The sequence below is a fragment of the Pholcus phalangioides genome, unplaced genomic scaffold (assembly GCF_987345545.1).
Source record: "Pholcus phalangioides strain wild (caught in Gottingen) unplaced genomic scaffold, Ppha-v1.0 ptg000005l_1, whole genome shotgun sequence".
Lineage (NCBI taxonomy): Eukaryota > Metazoa > Arthropoda > Arachnida > Araneae > Pholcidae > Pholcus > Pholcus phalangioides.
In genome coordinates, this window is record NW_028301598.1 from 6,299,776 (window position 1) to 6,321,154 (window position 21,379).

Genomic DNA, 21,379 nt, shown 5'->3' on the forward strand with positions numbered 1-21,379 from the left:
TTATATTGAAGGTCTGCAGAGAGAGACATCATATGGAGGACTGGTTAACATTCTCGCCTCAAAGTTGGAAAACTAGTAAACCAACTACCTCTGTGCTACTACTATCTATTGAGGTTTATGCTGCAGATGGAAAGTCTGGTTTCGTTCAGAGTTTTTGAACTATAACCGATACCCCAAGAGTTGCATAGCTATCAGAATTACTCCAGCCATAAAATTTACACCACAGGAATCGGAACAGAAACATTTACGGGTGGGGGGGGGGATCTTAGTCTGCTATAGCCCAAGGGCATCAAGTTCTGGGGGGATGTAAAACCATAAATCCGCCTCTGTCTAGAGAGCAAGAGACCAGGTCGTTTAGGAAGCCTTGATATACTTATATTTTTAGATCAGTGAGTGACCAAAGCAGTAACCTAAAGAGTTCGCAAGTACCTGAGTGACTAGAAAGCAAGATACCAGGTTGAGAGAGATGAGTTACCAAAGACAAAGAGTGATCTAGAGAGTTTTCAAGCATATTAGTGAGCAGAAAGTAAGGGATCAGTGAATGACCAAAGGAGTTATCTAGAACAGTGTTTCTTAACTTTTTTGTCTGACCACCTTTGAACCACATTTTTTTTCTCATGGTCCCCACCTTTCCTACTTATGAAAGGGAAATGTCATTTAAAAAATCCAAATTTGTGAAGTTTCTGTAAGAGCTATATGCAAGTTAATCACGTATTCGGATGAAAATTCAGAATTTAAGAAATAATTCTAGCATCCATGAAAATTTAGAATAAAAGAAATAATCAGAATTTGAGAAAAACAATTCCAGATATGGTGGAAATCCAGATATTTTTTGAGAAAAATCATTTCTCTCTAGATGGAATTACAGAATTGTTTCTATTTAAAAATATAGATTTCTCCAGAATTGATGAAAATTCAAAATTTATGAAAGAAATTGTTATCGTAAATGAAATCGACTATCTTAATAAATTTAAAGAAAAATTCTTATTTTATAGAAATGAGGTTTTTTTGTTTTTAATTTCATTTTATCAAGGTAACATCCTGCCAGAAACTTTTTCAATGACTTCAAAAAAAGAGAGAGTCAAGTAAAACTCGTCACTGAAATCAAGGAATAACTCAAATTCATTAAAACCATTTTATCTGAATTCACAAATAAATCATGAAAAACACACATAATACAAGAATACAATTTGTACAAAAAAAAACCAGATGCATGAAATGAAAAACTTCACTACCTGAAAAATAAGAATTTTTTTTTCGCGCATAAAAAAACTAAAACCCTCATTCAACGTTTCTTGCGAGAACTTGAACGTCTCTTATGTCCCTTTTTCTTTTTGATCTCATTCACTTCAGCTTGAGCCGTCATTATTTTCCTGTAAAAATATACGAGAAATATATATTTTCCATTTCTATATAAATGGAGCTTATACACTGCACAGCAAGTTTAGGCACATGAAATTCTTAAATTACAAGGAAACCAAATTATTAAATAATAAGGATTATCAGGTACTTTTCTGTTTCACTAAAAATAATTTTTTAACCTCCTATGAAGGTATCTCTCATGACAAAAATGACCCTGTTTGTGTATGTAATGGTTAAACATTTGAATATCAGAAACAGTGTTGTAACTTATTTTCATTTAAGTTTTTGCTTATTCAAGTTTACAAACATTTAGATGCAATGAAGAATATTTGTTATTGATCATCAGTATATGCAAATTCACCACAAATGACATCACAGCTGTGCAGTACCTATGTTCTCCACGTAGTATACGAGATGTTATGAGTTACAGGAACAGTTCTGAAGTAAGCCTAATATGGAAGTCGGAAGGGGAGACAGACATTTTAGAACATTGTTTTGAAAATTACAGCTATCTGCAGGTGATATCTATAGAGCCAAACACCGATCAGGAAGGCCACGTGTTACAAATAAAAAAAGTGCAACAGTATTTCAAAAAAAAAATTGTGAAAAAATCCACTTTGGAACTAGAGACGGGACAAATATTCGGCTGCTATTCGGTATTCGGCCCGGCCAAATATCTGTGTAAATCTAAGCACAATTTTAAAACTCTACCTATTGGTTAAAAATTTATTTTATTGTGTGGTGTATATCCATTTCTGTGAAAGAGGTTATTTCAGAGTACATGCATTTCTAGGATAAAGAAAACATGGAAATGAAAATAGAATCCTACTGCAGTAAGGTGGAAATGAGCATGAATTACACAAATTCACTAACTGAAGAATACCTAGACAAAGATAAATGTTGAGCTTGGTGACATCATAGTCGAGGGTGCTCAAGCACCCACAGTAATTTTTGACTTGAATCTGAGTACCCCAGAATTTGATTGAGAAATATAAAACTCAAGACGAGTACCCACAGGTTCAAAACACTTCCGACGCCCTGATTGAGCTACTGCAAGAAGGGAAAGGGGCAAAGAACATCTAAGAAAGAAAAATAAGTTGTAAATTTTATGATACATTACTAGATAATGGTTGACATTATCTTAATTAGATGTAAAATTGTGACAATTGAAAGATTTTTATTGCCATGATACGGACAATCAAATTGGATATATATAATCAATTTTTCTTTCAATTACTAATTTTTTATTAACCAAATATTTATTTAAATAATATATTGCACAATTAAAATTCAATATCTACCATTTGAAATTACCAATGATTTTATTTTCGATTAAAAACAACAATTTTACTTATGATGAATTTTAAGAAAATTGATATTCAGCCACCGCATATTTGATATTCTGCCAAATCACTACTTGTACCATCTCTATTTGAAACACGAGTACAAAACAAAATTAGTGAAGCTCGCAAGTGGACCAAGTGGACATATGGACCAAAATTGTAATCATCAATTTTCAGCGATGAGAAGAAGTAAAACTTGGATAGTCCAGATGCATAAAAGCATTATTTACACGATCAGCGTAAGGAACCATGGAACAATTTTAATTGCATTCCAAGATGGTGAGTCTTATGTTTTCCGTCTAAATTCTGGTCTGCTGCAACAGGCAGGTAATAGTACCCTTTCGTAAAAGTCGCCAAATTGCTCCAGCATTACATACAAACTAGAGGATGATCTAATACTATCTGGTGATCATCTAGCCAGTGTCAGGTAGGAGTTTCAACAATATAATGCTGGCATGTTGAAGTAGACAGACTGGACACACAGTAAGCTATGCTAAAGCCTAGTTTATTTGGTAAGATGCTTGTCTTCCACTATGAAGGTTACCGTCGAGGTTGACGTGTTTGAATCTGCACAAGAACATCAGAAACAAGTCCTTTACCTACCAACCCTGGGGCGACCACTGATAGATGGTGCTTTCATTTCCCACTCAAATACACTGGTTGGAAATTGTCATGTGGCGATATGGCCAGAGTTCGTGTGTGGTAAAGTAGTTTAATGCACAAAATATTGAAGTTCTCAGCTGGCCAGCATGTAGCCTCGACCTCAAAGCCATTGAGAATCTTTGAGGTATTTTGTTGAGAGGTTTATAGAAATATTTGATAGTATTCGTCTGTAAAAAATCTTAATGAGAATTATTGGTATTATTTTGAGCTGCAAACAAAACTTAGTACATGCAAGTTCCCATCAAAGAAATAAAACTTATTAAGAGAAAGGGACATCTGATGAAATTTTAGTCTCATTTTCAGAAGAAATAAAAATTATGTCTCTGAACTTTTGTGTCCATTATTTACTTGATATTTTCATTTATTTTTTTTATACATTATACTCAACTCAGTCAGGAGAACATTAAAATTAGTCATGCTGTTAAAAAAACAAGTAAACATAATTTTAAGAAAGAAGTCTTTGAAGTATTAATTTCATATGTAAAAGAAAGTTTCAAATTGACATGGGGGAAACAGTTAATATCAGGGCTGGACAAATCCAAGCTTGCCATGGTAACTAAAATTTTCTATTCATATCAGTGTATCTATCTGCATGGAAGGGAGCCACGATAGCCTAGATAAGTTTAAAGAAACATTATTTTAAACCTGTTTTTCTTTGAAAAAAGACTTTTTTGTGATTTGTCAGGCCCTGTTCATACACAGATAACTGAAACAAAGTAAGGGAAAATGCAATACAGTTGAATCCCATTATAACGAACCCCCAAGAGACCGGAGAAATCACTTCGTTTTAACAAAATTTCATTATAATGGAATTCCAGCTTATTGCATTGTACCTATGTAAACCTATCCTGGGGAATTAGAAAAGTGTTCGTTAAAACAAGATTTTCGCTATAACGGTATTCGACTGTAATACTTTGCTTCATCACAATTTTTTTTACCTTTTTTCACTTTCAACTGTTTGCTCCAGATGTTCTTGCTTGTTCATCAGCTTTTCATTGTAGGCCTGGTCTTCTTTCTGTATAAAAAAAGTGTATTTTTTATTTCATTACAAATAATTTTAAAGATCAAAGTATGTTATAATTTAAATTTTAATTATGAGGCAAATGAAAATTTTTTAATTTTCTTATCTTTCCCCTTAAACCATGGAAAAGCACTTTTTTTTTCTATTTTTCCCGTGATTGTAAGTGATCTGTTAGTACCTCTGATGTGGGTGCATAATGCTATTCACTTATACACCACTCTCAAATGTGGTGTTTTTTCTTATTTACTTGCATTGACACATAAGAGAGATTACTGTAGTTCGTTTTGAACAGACTTAGTTCAACAATTTTAGATGAATCAGAACAAAACTGGGGAGACGAAGTACAAAGAAAACAGGCACATAATGCCGTTGCCATTACATCCAAAATAGAGCACTGTCCCTACCTATTTGCTGAAGTTGAAGGACGCTGTAAAGTCTCTACTTTAGCACGTCAGGCCACAGTACATGAAATAAGGAAACCAAAACGTCATGTCTCATGGTGTAGATGGCTACTACTGCTAAACTGTACAAGCACCTCGTACAAACTCCTCTACGAAATTTCTAATGAATAGGTATATGCTCGAATGTGTGTTCTAAGTGTATATGTGTGACCCTAATGTATTTATGCTGCCATTTTCTGAAGGAAATGCTTGAATTTTCATGTTTTGTCAGTATCGTGTTGAAAGTCTCCCTGCACTCTGTGGAGAGAATTTTTCAAATGGGAGACTGGCTCGTATTTGCACCTCAAAGCTGGAAAACTGCAGAAAACCAACTTCAGTAAACCACCACTGTGCTATCGAGGGAGTTCAAACCTGATTAGTGGGTGAAAAATCCAACGCTTGGAGTATTCTACTACTCCATGATAAGAAGACTATTCAGGATAGGGTTCAAACCTGGTTCCTGAGGGCGAGAGTCTAGCACGATGCTCACACGATTGCACAGCGATGGTTAACGCACTTGCCTGGATTGCAAGAGGGCTGGATTTTCAAAGGGCCAGAGTTTGATTCTTTGTGGGGAGACAGCAAATTTTTTTTCCAGATTTCACCTTGACATGATATCAAGAAAAGCCTCTTTCCTTCACATATCATAGGCTGAGAAAAATCTCTTTGCTCAGATTATTCAAATGAAACTGGTCATGATAGGAAAACTAAGAATTACTGAAACGCACTCACCAAATATTTGTCTAGCAAAATATAATCATCCTTTCTCTTAGGCGCTCGAGTCCTCTTAAGTTCAGAAATAACCCTAAAAAATTATACACATATCAATAGAACATATATTTAATAATTTGCACTTCGTGAAAATAAGTGTAATTTTCACAAAAATTCATACAAGTATAGCAAAAAAATAAAATAAAATATTCAGTGAAAAGTACAAATCATTTGCAGCTTTTTCTGATACAGGGTTGATCAAAAACAGAATTCCAAGATGTCCGCTGGCTTATGGCTATATAGTGTATGATTTAACCCATTTTTGAATGATTTTGCATTTGTACAACACTTTGTTTAAAAAAAATTTCAATTAATTTTCATACAAATTTTTGTACGAACTTCTCAAACACATTAAGTAACCAATAATTGGGAGCTCTCAAAAATGGGTTAAAGAAGACATCCAAATAAACTATGAAAAAAAAAATTTCTTTAGAGTAAAAAAAAATAGCTTGTAGAAGTGAGTAAAAAAATCACCATTTGTTTTCTATCAAAACACTTCATTATATGGTACACCAAACTCATGCCATTCCTTAAGATTCAATTAGTGGTGATACAGATCGCTACTGGAATGTTTATTTCAAGATCTACCTAAAATCTTACTGTGCTGTTCTTCACACTAAAATCAAAAGGTTAATAATAATAACGTGATCCTCACGTATTCCCAAGGGATCAGCATGATCCGTCCAGGGAATTTGTTAGTGTTAGTAAACATCCATGCCCGAACCAGGATTCGAACCCAGACCTGCACAGTGAGAAGCTAGTTCCCTAACCACTCGACTGCCAGGCGGCGGTTATCAGCGTTTTTATTTCAGACATTATGTTAATGAACGGAAGCATGCATGTTTTGTTTTGTTTAATCGATTATGGAAGGAATTTTTTTCTCATAGTAATCAAATTTAGATTGAGGAATAATATACAAGAAATTATGGTAATTGATAACTTGACAGAGAAATCAATTTTTGTAGATGTTCATTGATGAATACCAGTGAAAAAAAAATAAGATACACAGAGGGAAATAGATATACAGTGGAACTTCGGTTAATGAGCTTAATTCGCTCCGCCAACGTGCTGGTTATGCGAATCAAACTTCCCCGTAAAATAATGGAAACTCTGATTTGTTTCACAATTAGTCAGTCATTCACATTAAAATGACTAACGAAAATGGCATTCAATCAATAATTATACACAATACAATAAAATATATGTAATATAAACAACGGCATAAATAAACGTACAATATGATAATGTTTACAAGTTAACAACTAATTACTCTAAACGGCAAGAGAGAAAGAGGAGGACTAACGTTTAGGATGATTTAGACACACTGTTGTTTGCAAACTTATTCTTTTTGCGTGACTGTCAAAAAGAACCTTATCCAATGGCACTTGCTTTTGCCTCTTTTTTTAGGATTTCTGGGAAATGGTAAATTCAGTGTTCATAAGAGAGATTGATTGAATTGCTACAGCTTTATTTGGGTGGTTCTTTTTTAGAGTTCTGCACATCTCTCTAATCTCATTTTGTGAGGGACTCCTCCTTCTTGTTTCCTCAGGTGAGATACCGTCAATATATATACGCTTACTGGAGACTGCAGGGGAAAATATTACCCAAAATTCCATAACACGTGTGTGGGTGAAAGCAAAATATCATCAACTCCGTTGTGATAACATGAAAATATAAAAGCCGCAAAATTTCTGCTTGTAATGTGAACCATCGCTCGTTAACCGAGTCAAAATTTGTTCAAAATTTCACTGTTCAAGTTCCACTGTATGTCTGTAAATTAAATGACTTGAGAAGAGATTTAGCTAATTTAAAGAAAATCTACATCAAAAGAACGGGTTTGAAAAATCCCAGGTGCCAAGTCACTATGGCAACTGAAAAATTGTCAGTAGCGCCTACAATTTTTGCCTTGGTGAGGACTAAATTAGATTCTAGAAAAAATACTAATTTTTCAGAATTTATGTACACTGCTCAAAACAATTAGGGGAGCAAGCAAAAAAAGTGAAGAAAACCGTGCAAGACAGCCACGCATTGGCATACAATGTATAGTACACGCGTATCCATGAGCGATACAGAAAAAAAATGTAAAAAAATTTGGAATTAAGCTTTAATTCTTTGAAAATATGGAAAAAACATGAAAAGATGATTTAGGGCAACAATTTGGTTACATGTAAACGTTAAAAAAAGGTACTGTTTAGACATGATGCATGAGTTTTAATAGGGCGTGTGGTCTCCTCGAACAGCTAAGACTGCTGCACCTGTTTGCCATGGATGCGATAAGGTTATCGATCAGACTTTGGGGAATACTGTTCCACTCCTCAAGAAGTGCAATCTGCAAGTCTCGGACAGTAACAGGCGGCCTTGGTCGCGCAGCAATGCGTCGTCCGAGCATGTCCCAAACATGCTCGATTGGATTCAGGTCAGGAGAGCACGCTGGCCATTCCATACGTTGTATTGTTTCAGCTTCAAGCATGTTCTCCTCCAGACGAGCTCTATGCGGTCCGGCATTATCATCCTGGAAAACAAAGGAATCTCCAATGGCTCCAGCTTAAGGGATGACATGAGGTCGCAGTATCTCGTCTGCATACCTTCGGGCCGTCAAAGTGCCATTCCGAATGATATGCAGGTCCGTACGTCCGCCTATGCTGATTCCACCCCATACCATCCAACCAGCTCATCTGTATTGTGACCTTTCACGAACGAATGTGGGGTTATTTCTAGTGCCCCTGTCCCTCCATACCAGAACACGTCGGGTGTCACACTCCAGACAGAATCGGGACTCGTCTGTAAACAGCACTTGGCTCCAATCATGTTGCTCCCAATCTCGATGTTCAGCAGCCCATCTTCTTCGGGCCGCACGGTGGCGTGGGGTCAACAGAATGCAGACCATTGGCCTACGTGCATAGAGCCCTCCCTTCGTCCTGTTGCCAAGAGCAACCGTCTTCGCAGCTGCATAGCATTCTTTGTTCTGTTTCGACGGGCTGTTAACCGTATATACCGGTCATCAGTTGCTGTAGTGGTGCGTGGCCGACCTTGCCCTGGTCGTCGTCTAACATTTCCTGTTTCTTGGAATCGATTCCACAGCCTTGCAACAACACTTCTGGCGACTCCAACAGCGTCCACGACACTACGTTGTGTTTGCCCGGATTCCAGTCTGCCTATAACACGCCATGCCATGGATTCTGGTAAATCACGTTGTTGAGACATCCTCAAGTCACCTTGTCTCAAAAAAAAAAATACTGCGCAATCGAATTTCACAGTTATGGCAGTAAAATAGACGTTTCTGCAACATCCCGATTTCTGCCTGTATCTCCTTTTTCTGGTTTTTGACGTCATGAACTTTGATTTGCATATGAAGTTTTCTTCTTCCGTTTCCTGCTAGGCTTTAAATTATAGATGATTCATTTTATGTTACTTATTGGTATACATCTTTGCGTAATTTTGTTAAAACCATGTGCTCCCCTAATTGTTTTGAGCAGTGTATGTGTTTCCGCAACCATGGAAAAAGTTCAAGACCTAGAAAGCCTAAAAAAAACAAATATTTTGGATCATATATATATATGATCCAAAATATTTGTTTTTTATATATATATATAATTTTTTTTCTGGAAAAATTTTCGGAACAAAAATATCCTTGGCTCTTAAGAACTTTGACTGGCGTTTTTTTCGATTTGTCAAGCCCTATTAAAAGATAGTTTTACCTTGACTTGAACATTAAGCAAGTTACATTTTATAACTAACCAGAATAAGGAATGAAATATGAAGATGTATCAAATGTGTGAAAACAGAACAGTGATTAGAATTTGGTTTATTTTTGTATGATTGTGCTGACGACTATGTGTAGAGGGATAAGGAAGACAACCCTTACTGTGGAATGGACTTGCCCTAGGTAGTTGCACAGAAGCATATGATACGTGTTAGGCTGGCAGTATCTACAGACAGGCAATCGTTTGTTTTTTCATTTGCGTCTGTGGAATGTTCACGAGTAAAAAAGAGCAACATGGTTATTCTTTCAGTAGCAGAAAAAGTTTGAGTTCATAAAGTGCATCTGCAAATTAAGACATCTTATGGAGAACATGCACTGTCATTGACTCGTACACAGGACTGGCACAAGCGTTTCAGCAAGGGACAGCCATCTCTGTACGATGATACACAACCTGGTCAAGGTCACTTCGTCATCAGATTTTTTAGTGAAAGGAGTTAATCAGGTAATCTGCTCAAACATGATGCACCATAAAGGACATTAGCAAGGAGGAGAGAATGAGTTTCAGTTCCGTTCGTGCCATCATTACAGAGAAGATGTACTACAACAAAGTGAGTGCAGAGTGGGTGCCTCACAATCTCACAGACGATCAGAAGTGGCTTCGAATGGGATTGTCTTTAGACTATATTCTTAGATATTGTGATGAGGACAACTTTCTGGACAGGGTTGTGGCAGGTGATGAATCTTGCTGCTATCACTTCTAACCAGTACAAAAATGTCAAAGCCAACAGTGGAAACACCCTAGCTCTCTGCTGCCAAAGAAGTCCAAGATGATACAGAGAAGTGACAAAATCATGCTAACATGTTATTTCATCAGGGATGACCGTTTCTCCTTGAGTTCCTGGATCGTGACGCTGTTCAATACTGCATACCCTGTACCATTTGCATGTCACAATCAAGGCTAACAGACTGATCATTGTCCTCTGGAGTGATTTTGTTGCATAACAACGTGTGACCACATACGGCTGCTCTTACACAGGAAACATTGGCAAAGTTTCGGTGGACAGTGTTGGAACATCCATCATATAACTCAGATCTATTGCTACACAGCTCTCACATTTTCGATCCACTGAAAAAGGCATTGAAGGGCCACTGCTTTTACTTGAGCAGCGAAGCCATGGACAATGTTCGAAACTGGTTCTGATCTCGGCCAAGAATTTCTATGTGCAGGGTATTCACTGCTTGGTAAAACAGTGGGACAAATGCTTGTGTAGCTTCGCAGATTATGCTTGAAATATAACCTATGTGATTTCATTATGTGGCTCTTGTTCCATTTTCATTTGATCCACCCTCTTATATTCTATAACAATGCTGTGACTTATGAGTATGAAATTTTATACAGGAATGTGTGTTTGATTTGAGATTTTAATTCTTCAAGGTACGAGCAACTTTCAAGAACGTACTCATCAAACTCCTTTTTTTTTTTGTGTGTAAAACTAAATGAAAGAGGAGGCCAGGGCTTGACAAATTACAGAAAATATTTAAAGGCCAGCAAATTCAATAGGTACCAAACATTTTTCCCTTAACAAAATTGATTCAAAATAGTATATTCTTTGAGTTTTACAAGACTTTGGGACCCTTTTCCCTGCAAGCAAACAGGCTAACATATTTTTTATCAAACATGAAAAAAATTAGGCGCCAATCTCAATTTTTCAGTCTCTATCTTGACCGGGCACCAGGGATTTGTCCCGCTCTGGATGAAGCCCATTATGAAGACAAAAAAAACTTTACGTTTCTTGCACTTGTTCAATGATGTTTGAATATTTTCCAGAAATATTAGCGCTGCTCTCACTCATCACATTGCTGAAAGAAAAAAAATTCAAGTGATAAAGAGGTTTTATCCAAAAGAAAAAAAAATTTCTATATACAAAATTTAAAGTTAAATTACTTATGTGGCTGGTTGAGAAAAAAATAGAGATAAAAATCTTAATTTTTGTAGCTTTTAAAAACATTTTTATTCAAATTCTGATGAATACTGATCAAAGTACTGTGTCAGTCGAACTTCTTTTATGTGAACAGAGAGATATCAATATTTATCGTTTTGCAGCCCATGGGCTACACAAATTTTGCCACCCTTCACACATTCTAGCCTAATTTTTTATACAGCTCATTCCTCGAATTCACTGACCTGGGCTATTAGCCCACTTAGCCTCTACCCCCATCTTTAAGTCACAGCCACTTCCTAATGTACAGTATACTATTTTGTCACCAAATGTTCATATGGGCCGAAATAGATATATGTTGCCAACATAATTCTTCCAGGTCCTAAAACATAGATGGCACCCGATTTTCTTTTCACGCTTATTGTTATCATTTCGTTCTCGTGTGTTCAGGCAGTAACCCTAGTGCGTAGCACCTGGCCATAGACTTTTTTGGTCCGAGGTTGATATTTTCAGGTCCGGGAGCAAAAGCAGCCACCTTATCGATGCAATGAGCATGAACTTGGTGGCGAAGCAGTTTGTGTGGAACGCCTGTGGCTGTACTTCATAATGACCTATACACATTTATTGATTAAATAACTATTATTATTAATATATATATATTTTTTTTTATTGCCATGTTTTTAATCGTTTTTGGGTAGCACTAAACTGTGTTTGGCGATAAAGATAGTTGCAAAACCAAAGTGTATTAGGAATTTACTAGTCATTCTTTGGATTACCCACCTGCCTGGTACAGTTGATGTTGGTTGGGATAATTGCAAAATTGAGGGACACCACTATTTACATGCATTTCTCCTGCTAAGGGAATAACCAACAACTGATTAGTGAGAATTTTCGTAAGCAGTTTAGGAATTGTATTTTACCCGTGGCAGCAGTAATGCTTAGTCCACACACATAGTGAGGCAACCACGAGGTACAGGATTACATAATAGGGACTAGCGATAGAAACAATGATATTGTTTTATCACAAAAAATGAGAAACTTTGCCTGGTTTTAATTTATACAAAAATTGCCACGTTTTTAAGACAAATAAATTCGAATGGTCAGCGCGTTTCGGCTCTTCAATGGAGATTCTTCTATTGTGTTGAGATATTGTTTTATTCTACACCGCACATACTCGAGCAGCGAGATAAAAAAAAGAGAAAGAGGCCACTCAACAACGTGGGGGAGTTGACCAAACAGGTTTGTTTCCACCTCGATCTGCTCGTTTTTGCCATCCGCCGATTGGTACGTTTCTCCCTCTTCTCGGGAGGAATCATTATCATCACACCCTTACCCTCATTTCAGAGAACCCCCCCCCCCCAGCCGTTTTCTCTATCCTCTTCTACTACGTGTGGAAATCCCTATGCATTTTTTCTTCCTAGTCGATATTTTTGGAACTCATTCGTATCAGTATATCTATCTGCCTCACCTCTTCACTCTACTATGATCCCAAGCTGCATTCACTTACAAGAGGCTTTAACTATGGTCGCAGCTTTTGGATACTTTGATCACTGAACGCATGCTAGTTGGGTGCTTTCTTCCCATGCTATAAATTATTATGGGTGCTCGAGCACCCCTTGGTAAGTACACTACTGATTTTAATATTGCTTTCATTTCTACGATACTCACTTGGTACAATTTCTCACCAAGGTATCACAAAAAGATACGGTTTCTTCACTTATGGATGTCCATTTCGAAAGCCGAAATTTACTAACACGTTTGTAATCGAAGCCCGCAAAAGGTGAAGCTTTGACTGTAAAACGAGGTTTCTTGGGCCGTTTAGGAGCTTGCTTCTTAACTGTTTTACCTTTTCGAGGCATATTTTACCACTCAATAATAATAAAAACCTATTAAAACTTTATAAAATCAAACATTTCTTCAATTAAATACACTTCCTATCAAAACGGAGGTTTCCCGCGTCTTTGTTTACAACAACATTTAAGTTCTGTTGCCAATCCAAATTCAATAAAATTAGAGAAAATATTTCCACACTCTATTGGTGAGTGAAAATTTTTATTCATCTATCATTGAGTTTTATAATCGAAGAAATATAATTACAATAATCAAGGAAAGTTCTGATATCATAATTACTTAATTCATCGAGAATATCATCTTTAGTTTTTTCAACTTGTAGGAGCAAGCTCGATGTTACATCTTGTTTTGTGTAATTTCCTCACTCGTTTCAAGTTATAGGTTCGTTGGTGTTTGTTTACAAATTTGAGTTGAGTGAAAATAAAGCGTATTTCTCTCCTTGTTCATATAAAAAAAAAAAATTCAAATTTCAACGCTGCAATGGCATTATATGATCAACTCAAATTATTGCATGAGCAAGGCCTGCATTCGAGTGTAGCGTCTTTGGTAATGCAATGTTTAAATGCATATATTATTTTTCAACTTTTTTTATTTACTTCCCTAGAAGTTTGAGAGCTCTCATTATTTATATTTGAATTTTCGCACAAAATCACATTGATTACCTCTAATATATAAACGTGGCTACACACGTTAATGCAAGCTTGACAAAAATGCATGTGTAAACTTTTTTGTGCAAGCATGCTTGAACATGTGCATGAGAAATAATGCATAAGCATCGTGATTGTACAATTGGCTTGAGCGAATTTGGTAATTAATGCTTGCTTAGACCCCGCCTTTGTGCAAACATAACCATGTATATATGTATGCGGGTATTCTTCATGCTTGAGTGAATTAAATTTTATTAATTCGGAATTGTTAATACAGAAAAAAAGACGAGATATAATGTCTCTCGCCAGATTGCCCACTCGGTCTCTTACACGTTCATTCACACACACGCACCTATTTTCACAATTGCTCACTGACTTACATATATGCTCATTTGGTCATACACTCACTCTTTCTCGCTCATTTGCTCCACTTACCCATTCTTTCATTCACTCATTTGCTCACTCCGACAATGATTTGCTCATTTGCTCAATGACTTGCTCATTCACTCTCACTCATGTGCTCACTTTATTACTCACTTACTCGTTAACACTTTCTTTTGCTTATATGGTCACTGACTTACTCCTTCACTTGCTTATTCGCTCACTTGCTAACTTGTTTGTTTGCTCACTTTTTAACTCATTTACTCACTCACTGTTTCATTTGCACATTCACTCACTTGCTCAGTCATTTGCTCACTTGATCACTCACTTAAATGAGTGAGAGATAAATTTGCTCAAGCATCATGATTGTAGAAGTGGCTTTAACAAATTTGATAATGCATGCTTGCTAAAGACCCACGTTTGTGCAAGCATAACAGTATTCAGTGCCTCCTTAGCGCATGGCCCGGGAGCCTCAGAAAAATGACAAGTAGTTGAATTTTAACAGAAAAATCAATTGGCCCGGGGGCCCAAGATGCTCTTTAGACGGCCCTGCCAATATATATATGTAAGCAGATATTCTTTATGCTTGAGTGAATTAAATATTTAAATTCAAAATATTTAATACAGAAAAAAATATAATAGAGATAACGGCTGTCACACCAGATCACCCACTCTGTCATTGGTCTGACACATTCTCCCATGTACCCACACACTCATTTATCTTCTCAATTGCTCAATGACTTGGGCATTCACTCACTCTTTTTCTTTCATTCACTCACTTGCTCGTGGTAATTTTTGTGTCCTTTGTGGATTTTTTTTCCGTTGTTGCATGTATCTCACATGAACTCTGTCTGTTATTGAATAATGATAAAAATCTATTTTTGGTCTATTGAAAATAAAAACTAAAAAGGACTTCAAACCCCTTCAGCAAATAAAGATTCGTTAAGTTAACATTAATTTTGTTTCATATTAGATCTGGATAATTGCAAAATTCAGACTGCCATAGGGGTTTAAAAGTTTCTACTGTATTGATGCTTTCATTGAATTTCGTTTGATGCATTTTTTCTGATGAATGTTTTTTCCCTCAGGCTAGTATGATATTGACTGTCAGCGAAAACAGCCCAGAGGTTCTTACTTTCCAAGCGAAATACCAAACATATGTGTTTTATGCAGATTCGCTTTTCCATTCCAAAGATTATAAGAAAGCTGAAGTTAGTAAATATGTTTGTTTAGTTTTTAACTTACTCTATCTATATTCAAAAAAAGGAGGTGATTACTTAATTCTTCTTGCCGCATTTTACCTGCCAACAGTTAATCTAAAAATCATACTTCCAAAAGTATCAAAATAATATGTAGAAATTGGATACATCATTCACGTTGCAAGAGCTTGTGTAGTTATCAAAATAAAAAAATTAACTTCTTATACAGGCACGTTATCCTCAAAAACACAATTAAAAAGTTGTTGCCCTGTTTCTCCTGAGCCCAACAAAAAAAAAAATCCATGTTTCTAAGTGCAATATTTGCAGAGATATTTAAATAGGAGGAAAGTTAGGATAAAACAGCAACTAACGTTCAACGCTTCTTCCCTGATTTCTTTTTTTCCAAACCTTTCTTTTTCGAATTCCAATATCTCAGTGAATATTGCACTTAGAAACATGGAATTTGTTTTTTATTGGCCTTAAAAAGACAAGGCAACAACTTTCGAATCGAAATTGGTTTTCTAGGACAGTGTATACTTTTAAAAAGTTGATTATTTCATTTTAATAACCATACAACCCCTTGCAACCTCTGAGTTCTACATGAACATATTTCTCCATACACATTATATTTGAGTTCAACACATTATTTGGATACTTTTTATAATTGGAAGTATGCCTCTAGGATCAACTGTTCATCAGTAAAATGCAGTGTGTGCTGGTAGGTTGCACTCTCGGGGGTCTGTCCAGCCGAAATTTGGGTCTGATTTCCAGACCCTTCACAAAAATCCATATCTAAAAACTGGACCCTTTGCAAAATTCTGGATCTGGAAAATGGACCCTTCACAAAATAAAAATTGAGGAAACCATAAATTTGGAATTTTATTTCTTTTGTGATAGATTTCTTTGTGAACTAGATTACTTCGCTTCCCACAAAATTACTTATTTTTCTCAAAATTGATAACCCTTTTCACAAAAATAAGGAAAATTTTCACAGAAACAGGACCTTACAAAACAAAATCGTTACAGATCTCTGACACTGTGTATCACAAATTGTTGTTTAATTTGAATTCAGTGAGTATTGTTATGTATGATGTGTTTTAAAAGGAGTAACTGGCCCCTTATTAGGATTAAGAATGCTTTTAGAGGTATCCTAGCATTCCTATTCATCAGAGCTGAACAAATCATTGGCGCCAGGTTACTATGCCCTGAAAAAATCAAAAGAAGCATTATTTTGGATTTTTTTTTTCGTGTGAAACAGTTTTTTTTCAGCACCTAAAAAATTGTTCTGCTGTTGCCTAGATTTTTTGTGATTTGAGCACAGCCCTGTTATTCATGCTTGTGCTGTAACTTTTTTTACTATCAAAACACTCCCGCATCAACTTTCACTGTTTTTTTATTGCCAATTGGTAAATGCCCTGTTAACCAACAAGTACAAAAACATTTTTCGTAACAAAAATACCTCCCTTTCCCCAAAAAACACTTTTTTAAAACAAAGTGGAAACACTAAAACCTTCCAAAAATGGTCACTAATCGGATCGAGAAAATATGACTGTTATTAGAAGGTTACTGATGCTAAGTTCAGTTTTACAAAAAAAAAATCGAAGTTTTTGATTACATGTAAAATTATAACAATCCATTTTGTAATTAATTGGATGAAGCATGTTTTTACGCACGACTTGTTTTGTTTTGAGGATCATTTTGCGTGAAGATCATTAACTTGTGACTGGACACTTTTCTATTGTTAATTTCATTGGAGGAATTATGGAATTCTAGATGTAAAATGCAACTAGTTTTAGCAAAAAAAAAGTGACAATTTCATGAAGAAATGTGTGTAATACAGTCTATGCTTGTCATAATGTCCCCTTCATTCCACGGGAAATAGACATTATATTTCAAGGTCGTTATATTGAATGTTTTAAAAAAAATCTTAAAATTTAGTTTCTTTGTTTTTTTGAACAGTTAGATTTTCCCTTCCCATGATCAACTACATGAAAAAGGGAAACCTCAACCCTTCTTTCATCTTTGAATCACTGTTTTTAAATATGTTGAACAAAGCACTCTTTGTTACCACATGTTTATACGTATATTGTTTCAATGATTCTGCTGTTTTGGTTTTCGACATCAATATCTAGTCAACTTCCATCAAAATTTTCAATGTGAGACTTACCGTCCCCCGTCCCCCCCATTAGCTGGCGGGACACTCGATTTTTGAATGTTGGGTCTGGTTTATTCCGGCATGCTGGGGAAAGCAATGTTCAGTAAGGATCACATTATGCATACAGAGGTTTCAATGAATTTCTATAACAAAAATATTTGAGAATTTCCCAGAATCTATGATTAGAATTTCCTGGCAGCTATTGTCCCTCGTTTTTTTGCAGAATGCTGGCCAATGCAGGGCAATACAGTAAAGATAAGCTGTCTGTTTATTTAAGACAGCCATTTCGAATGAACAATTTCAGAATGAAAAAGTAAGTTCAGTAACCGTATATTCTTAAATATAGAAATTAAGTAAAAATTGCAAAAAAATCAACCACGTGAGAAGTGGGAGTGAGCCGCAATGTAAGCAAATAAAACAGAATAGTAAGTGAGGGTGCTGGAATATCCACATCATTCAGTCGACTCACACCGTTTCCAGTGGGACGGGGGGTGCTACTTAACTACAGGGTTTTCCATAGAAATGACAACACTTTATACATATGTACTTCTGCAAGCATGTAAGGTCAAGGTCAAACACACTTAATTGCAGATTTTTCCATTTCTTTGCAAAAAAAAACTGGAGTCTGAGTTGAAGTTGGTCATTGTAATGGTTTGAATCATAATTACCGCTCGTCATATAAAAAATAACATGGCGGAAATATGAAAAAATTTGGGACCTGTCGTAACAGCCGTTATAATAGAAGCATGGTTATAACGAGCGTCGACTGTATTGTGCTTTGATCGTTGTACCCGCAGACATGGATCTTTTAAGAGATCAGATGCATGTTCTGGGAAAATTTGCCATTTTTTATTGTTATCTAGAGCAGTACATAGGTGCCAATGCTTCCGATTTACATGGAAGCCTTTTGATTTTTTATCTCTTTATGGAAAAATCCTTAAATTGTGCTTCTCTTGATTGGAAAATCCGTAAAGAAAGTACTCTTTCAGTCCTTGCAATCCCAGGCTGACCATGTTTTCAAGGGAAAAATATGGGGAATCGTTTAGGATTTCAAGTGCAGGAAAATCGGAAATTGTTGCCAAATATGATGCCAAAAGTAGGTAAATTTGCCAATTATAGCAATAATTCCCAATGGCAAGAAACAAAGTGCTACTTCAAATCACTGTGGATTAAAATGAATACAAAAATAACTTTAATTATAACAAATATGTGAGATACAATATTCATATTTATAGTCATAATTTCCTTTTATGAGTTGGCAAAATAATTATAAATCCTCGATTTCAGTGGATTATTAAAAAATTCAAGTAAGCTTTGGCAAAAATAGGATAACAATTTTATTGAAAAAAATTTGTATGGCGAAAAATATTGGAACATCCCGGGAAAACAGGGCATATGGTCATCATATGCAATCTTAAGTTTTCCCTTTCATTTTTACGAGATGTGATCAAATATTTTGCATCGAAAAAACGTGATAAACTTACAGATTTTTCAAGTCTGGGAATTGGCCTATGGCAGTATTTTCAATGGTGCTTTCAAAAGCACCCTTGGTGGAACAAGATGGGGACCAAGGACTCCCTGAGCTATATGACATATCCGCTTGCTATATTATCCTTATCGCTGCTTTGTTCTTTTCTAAAATGTCTCTTTTGTGTCTGCTAAAACTACTTCTGAAACCCAGCGTACACGGACCCCTTTTTAAAAACCATTAACGTAGGGAAGAACCTATTATTTTCTATGTTCGTAGGGTTCAAGGGAAAAAACCCCTTGGAGCAAATTTTGAAAGTTTTTGAAGTTTGGCAAAGTTTTTCTTATGATATGCATCACTTTTCTTTCACTTTCATGTTTAAAAGTGACTGTTATTTGGAAATCCTTGTTCTGAGGTTCACCTTAATGTTAATACAATATGATGCATTCAGTTTTAAGAAAATGTGGATGTTGTTCAAAGGTTAATGTTGTTCTTAGGTGACTGTATTGGTAGGCTTCACTGTACTAATGTTTTTTTTTTTAACTCAATATCCCATGTAATTGGAGATGTATTGATAACTTCACTGCTGTTTAGGTGGGAGGAATCGGGGAATTCACACAATTTTGTTAAAAAATTATTATCAATTTATAATTTATATCAACACAAAGTTATAGACAGGTTTTACACAGAAACTTGAGTGCTTTCCTCGTGATTCAGATAACTATTTTTAACACATTCCTATCAAATATAACGCCACAACAGGCAAAATGCCCAATGAGGTGGCTGAGAAAAAGTTGCCCATAACAAATATAGATGCCATATACTTCAAAATTACAACAACCCTAATGAAAAAAGGCAATTACGAAAACTAGAAAAAGTATATATACAAGATAAAAATATTGTACAATGCCCTTAAAGAATACTTATGGTTGTCTTATTCTAAATATGGATAGCTTCTCGATTTACCCCAACATGTTTATCGTATTTCTTTTTAAATGTGTCAATTGTGTTACAATTTACTTCCTCCGGGGGTAAGCTATTCCATTTATTAACAACCCTATTAGAGAAAAATTCCCTGCGACACCATAACCTCGCATTGTCCCTCACCAATCGATACTGGTGTCCCCTTGTAAAAGCAGTCGATTGACGGTGTACTTATAATTCATGGTCCATCCTATCCATCCCGTTGAAAATTTTGAACACTTCGATCATATCTCCCTGACACTTGCATTCATCCAATGTAAACATATTCAAAAATTGAAGTCTCCCTTCATAACTCATGCAAGTCTATGTCCCTCTGCAGGTGGTATGGTCTCCAAAACCTTACAGCATACTCCAGTTCAGGATGAACTAAGCCTTGGAAAAGAGGAAAAATTCCTTAGGAGAACACGAAGAGACCTTTTTGAAAATGAAAGAAATGAAAGAGAAACAAAAATTCTCTTCTTTTTTTTTGAAAAAATAATTAGAGTTGTCTCTCGTTTTGGGATACGCATGGGCTTTCCTGATAAATTCTTAGATAACAAGATTATATATTTCTAGTTTTACATTCTTGCCTTTGTTAGTGCATATACAGTTGTCCCTTGGTATTCGTGGGGGTTAGGTTCCAGTGGTCACAACAGATAACCCAAGCCATAAACTTTTGCTTTTTAGGCATCTCGTTCGTATCTGCTTTGTGTGGCAAAAGTAGAAAGTGGATGTCCAGTTATTCTCTGAAATGTTTCCTGAAAAAAAAATGTTTTTTAGCTGTCTCTTAATTTCAATAATTTATATCCTCAGTAAATTTGTTACAGTAAAGCGATAATTTTGGTGGGCCAATAATGGCACTGGTGAAATTCATCCATGACATTAAGACGTTTCTTGTATTCTCATTTTCCTCGATTGCCTGCACAATTTTAATCATTCAGTAATGTGTATAGCAAGCATAAATGTTTTCATAACACCTGATTAAGCCGCGGAATGCTAGGTGGGGAGTTAGGAGGTATGCAGAGTACTTCACTCGCATCACCTTTCCTGTAGGAACCGAGTATTTTATTTACCTTTTTTTCCCACCTAATCAATAATATCACATTTCAGGAATTGCAATTTCAGGTTGCTGATCTTGACAATTGTGAGAATGTTTTGATCTTGAAAAGCCTCACTTCCGATTCGTAATCACTTCGTTTTCTTTTTCCTGTGTAATTCAACCTTCGCCTTGCATTTCCCGGTTCTTTAACATTCCCCCCCCCCAGTAACCATTGAATGAATGACAACAATGAAAAAAACAAGATTTTAATTAAACTATAAACATTTATTCAATTATATATTAGCTATAAATGTAAAATTTTTTCAACAATTATCACAGACTTTTCTCTCAATATTACAACGAAACAATAAAAGGGATCGATCCCACCGCCATGTCCAGGTTTTCACGTGTTAGTTCACATCGTCCGATAGAC

General features: G+C 35.7%; 2 protein-coding genes across 2 annotated transcripts in view; one reads left to right on the forward strand and one right to left on the reverse strand.

Annotated features, from left to right (window-relative positions):
* Nucleotides 1-1,121: 1,121 nt before the first annotated feature.
* On the reverse strand, nt 1,122-13,229 carry LOC149085792 (uncharacterized). Its single transcript, XM_089232380.1, has 5 exons — nt 12,912-13,229; nt 11,092-11,163; nt 5,562-5,634; nt 4,307-4,383; nt 1,122-1,373 (listed from the first exon to the last, which is right to left on the reverse strand). The coding sequence occupies exons 1-5, from the start codon at nt 13,100-13,102 to the stop codon at nt 1,286-1,288; spliced, it is 501 nt and encodes a 166-aa protein (XP_089088506.1). The 5' UTR covers nt 13,103-13,229; the 3' UTR covers nt 1,122-1,285.
* A 218-nt stretch (nt 13,230-13,447) lies between these two features.
* The window catches only part of APC7 (anaphase-promoting complex subunit 7), a 51,031-nt gene continuing 43,099 nt past the window's right edge, over nt 13,448-21,379 (forward strand). The window contains exons 1-2 of the mRNA XM_089232201.1: nt 13,448-13,640; nt 15,211-15,333. Coding sequence (XP_089088327.1) covers nt 13,575-13,640; nt 15,211-15,333 — 189 coding nt within the window. The 5' untranslated portion in view covers nt 13,448-13,574. The remainder of the gene's footprint in view (nt 13,641-15,210; nt 15,334-21,379) is intronic.

What these genes read in the sequence shown, in the direction of transcription:
- LOC149085792 (XM_089232380.1), bottom strand. Translation starts at nt 13,102, where the DNA reads ATGCCTCGAAAAGGTAAAACAGTTAAGAAGCAAGCTCCTAAACGGCCC. An exon ending in TTTTGCTAGACAAATATTTG is followed by an intron (nt 4,384 to 5,561) that starts GTGAGTGCGTTT and finishes TTTTTTATACAG; the next exon opens with AAAGAAGACCAGGCCTACAA. An exon ending in ACAGTTGAAAGTGAAAAAAG is followed by an intron (nt 1,374 to 4,306) that starts GTAAAAAAAATT and finishes ATATTTTTACAG; the next exon opens with GAAAATAATGACGGCTCAAG.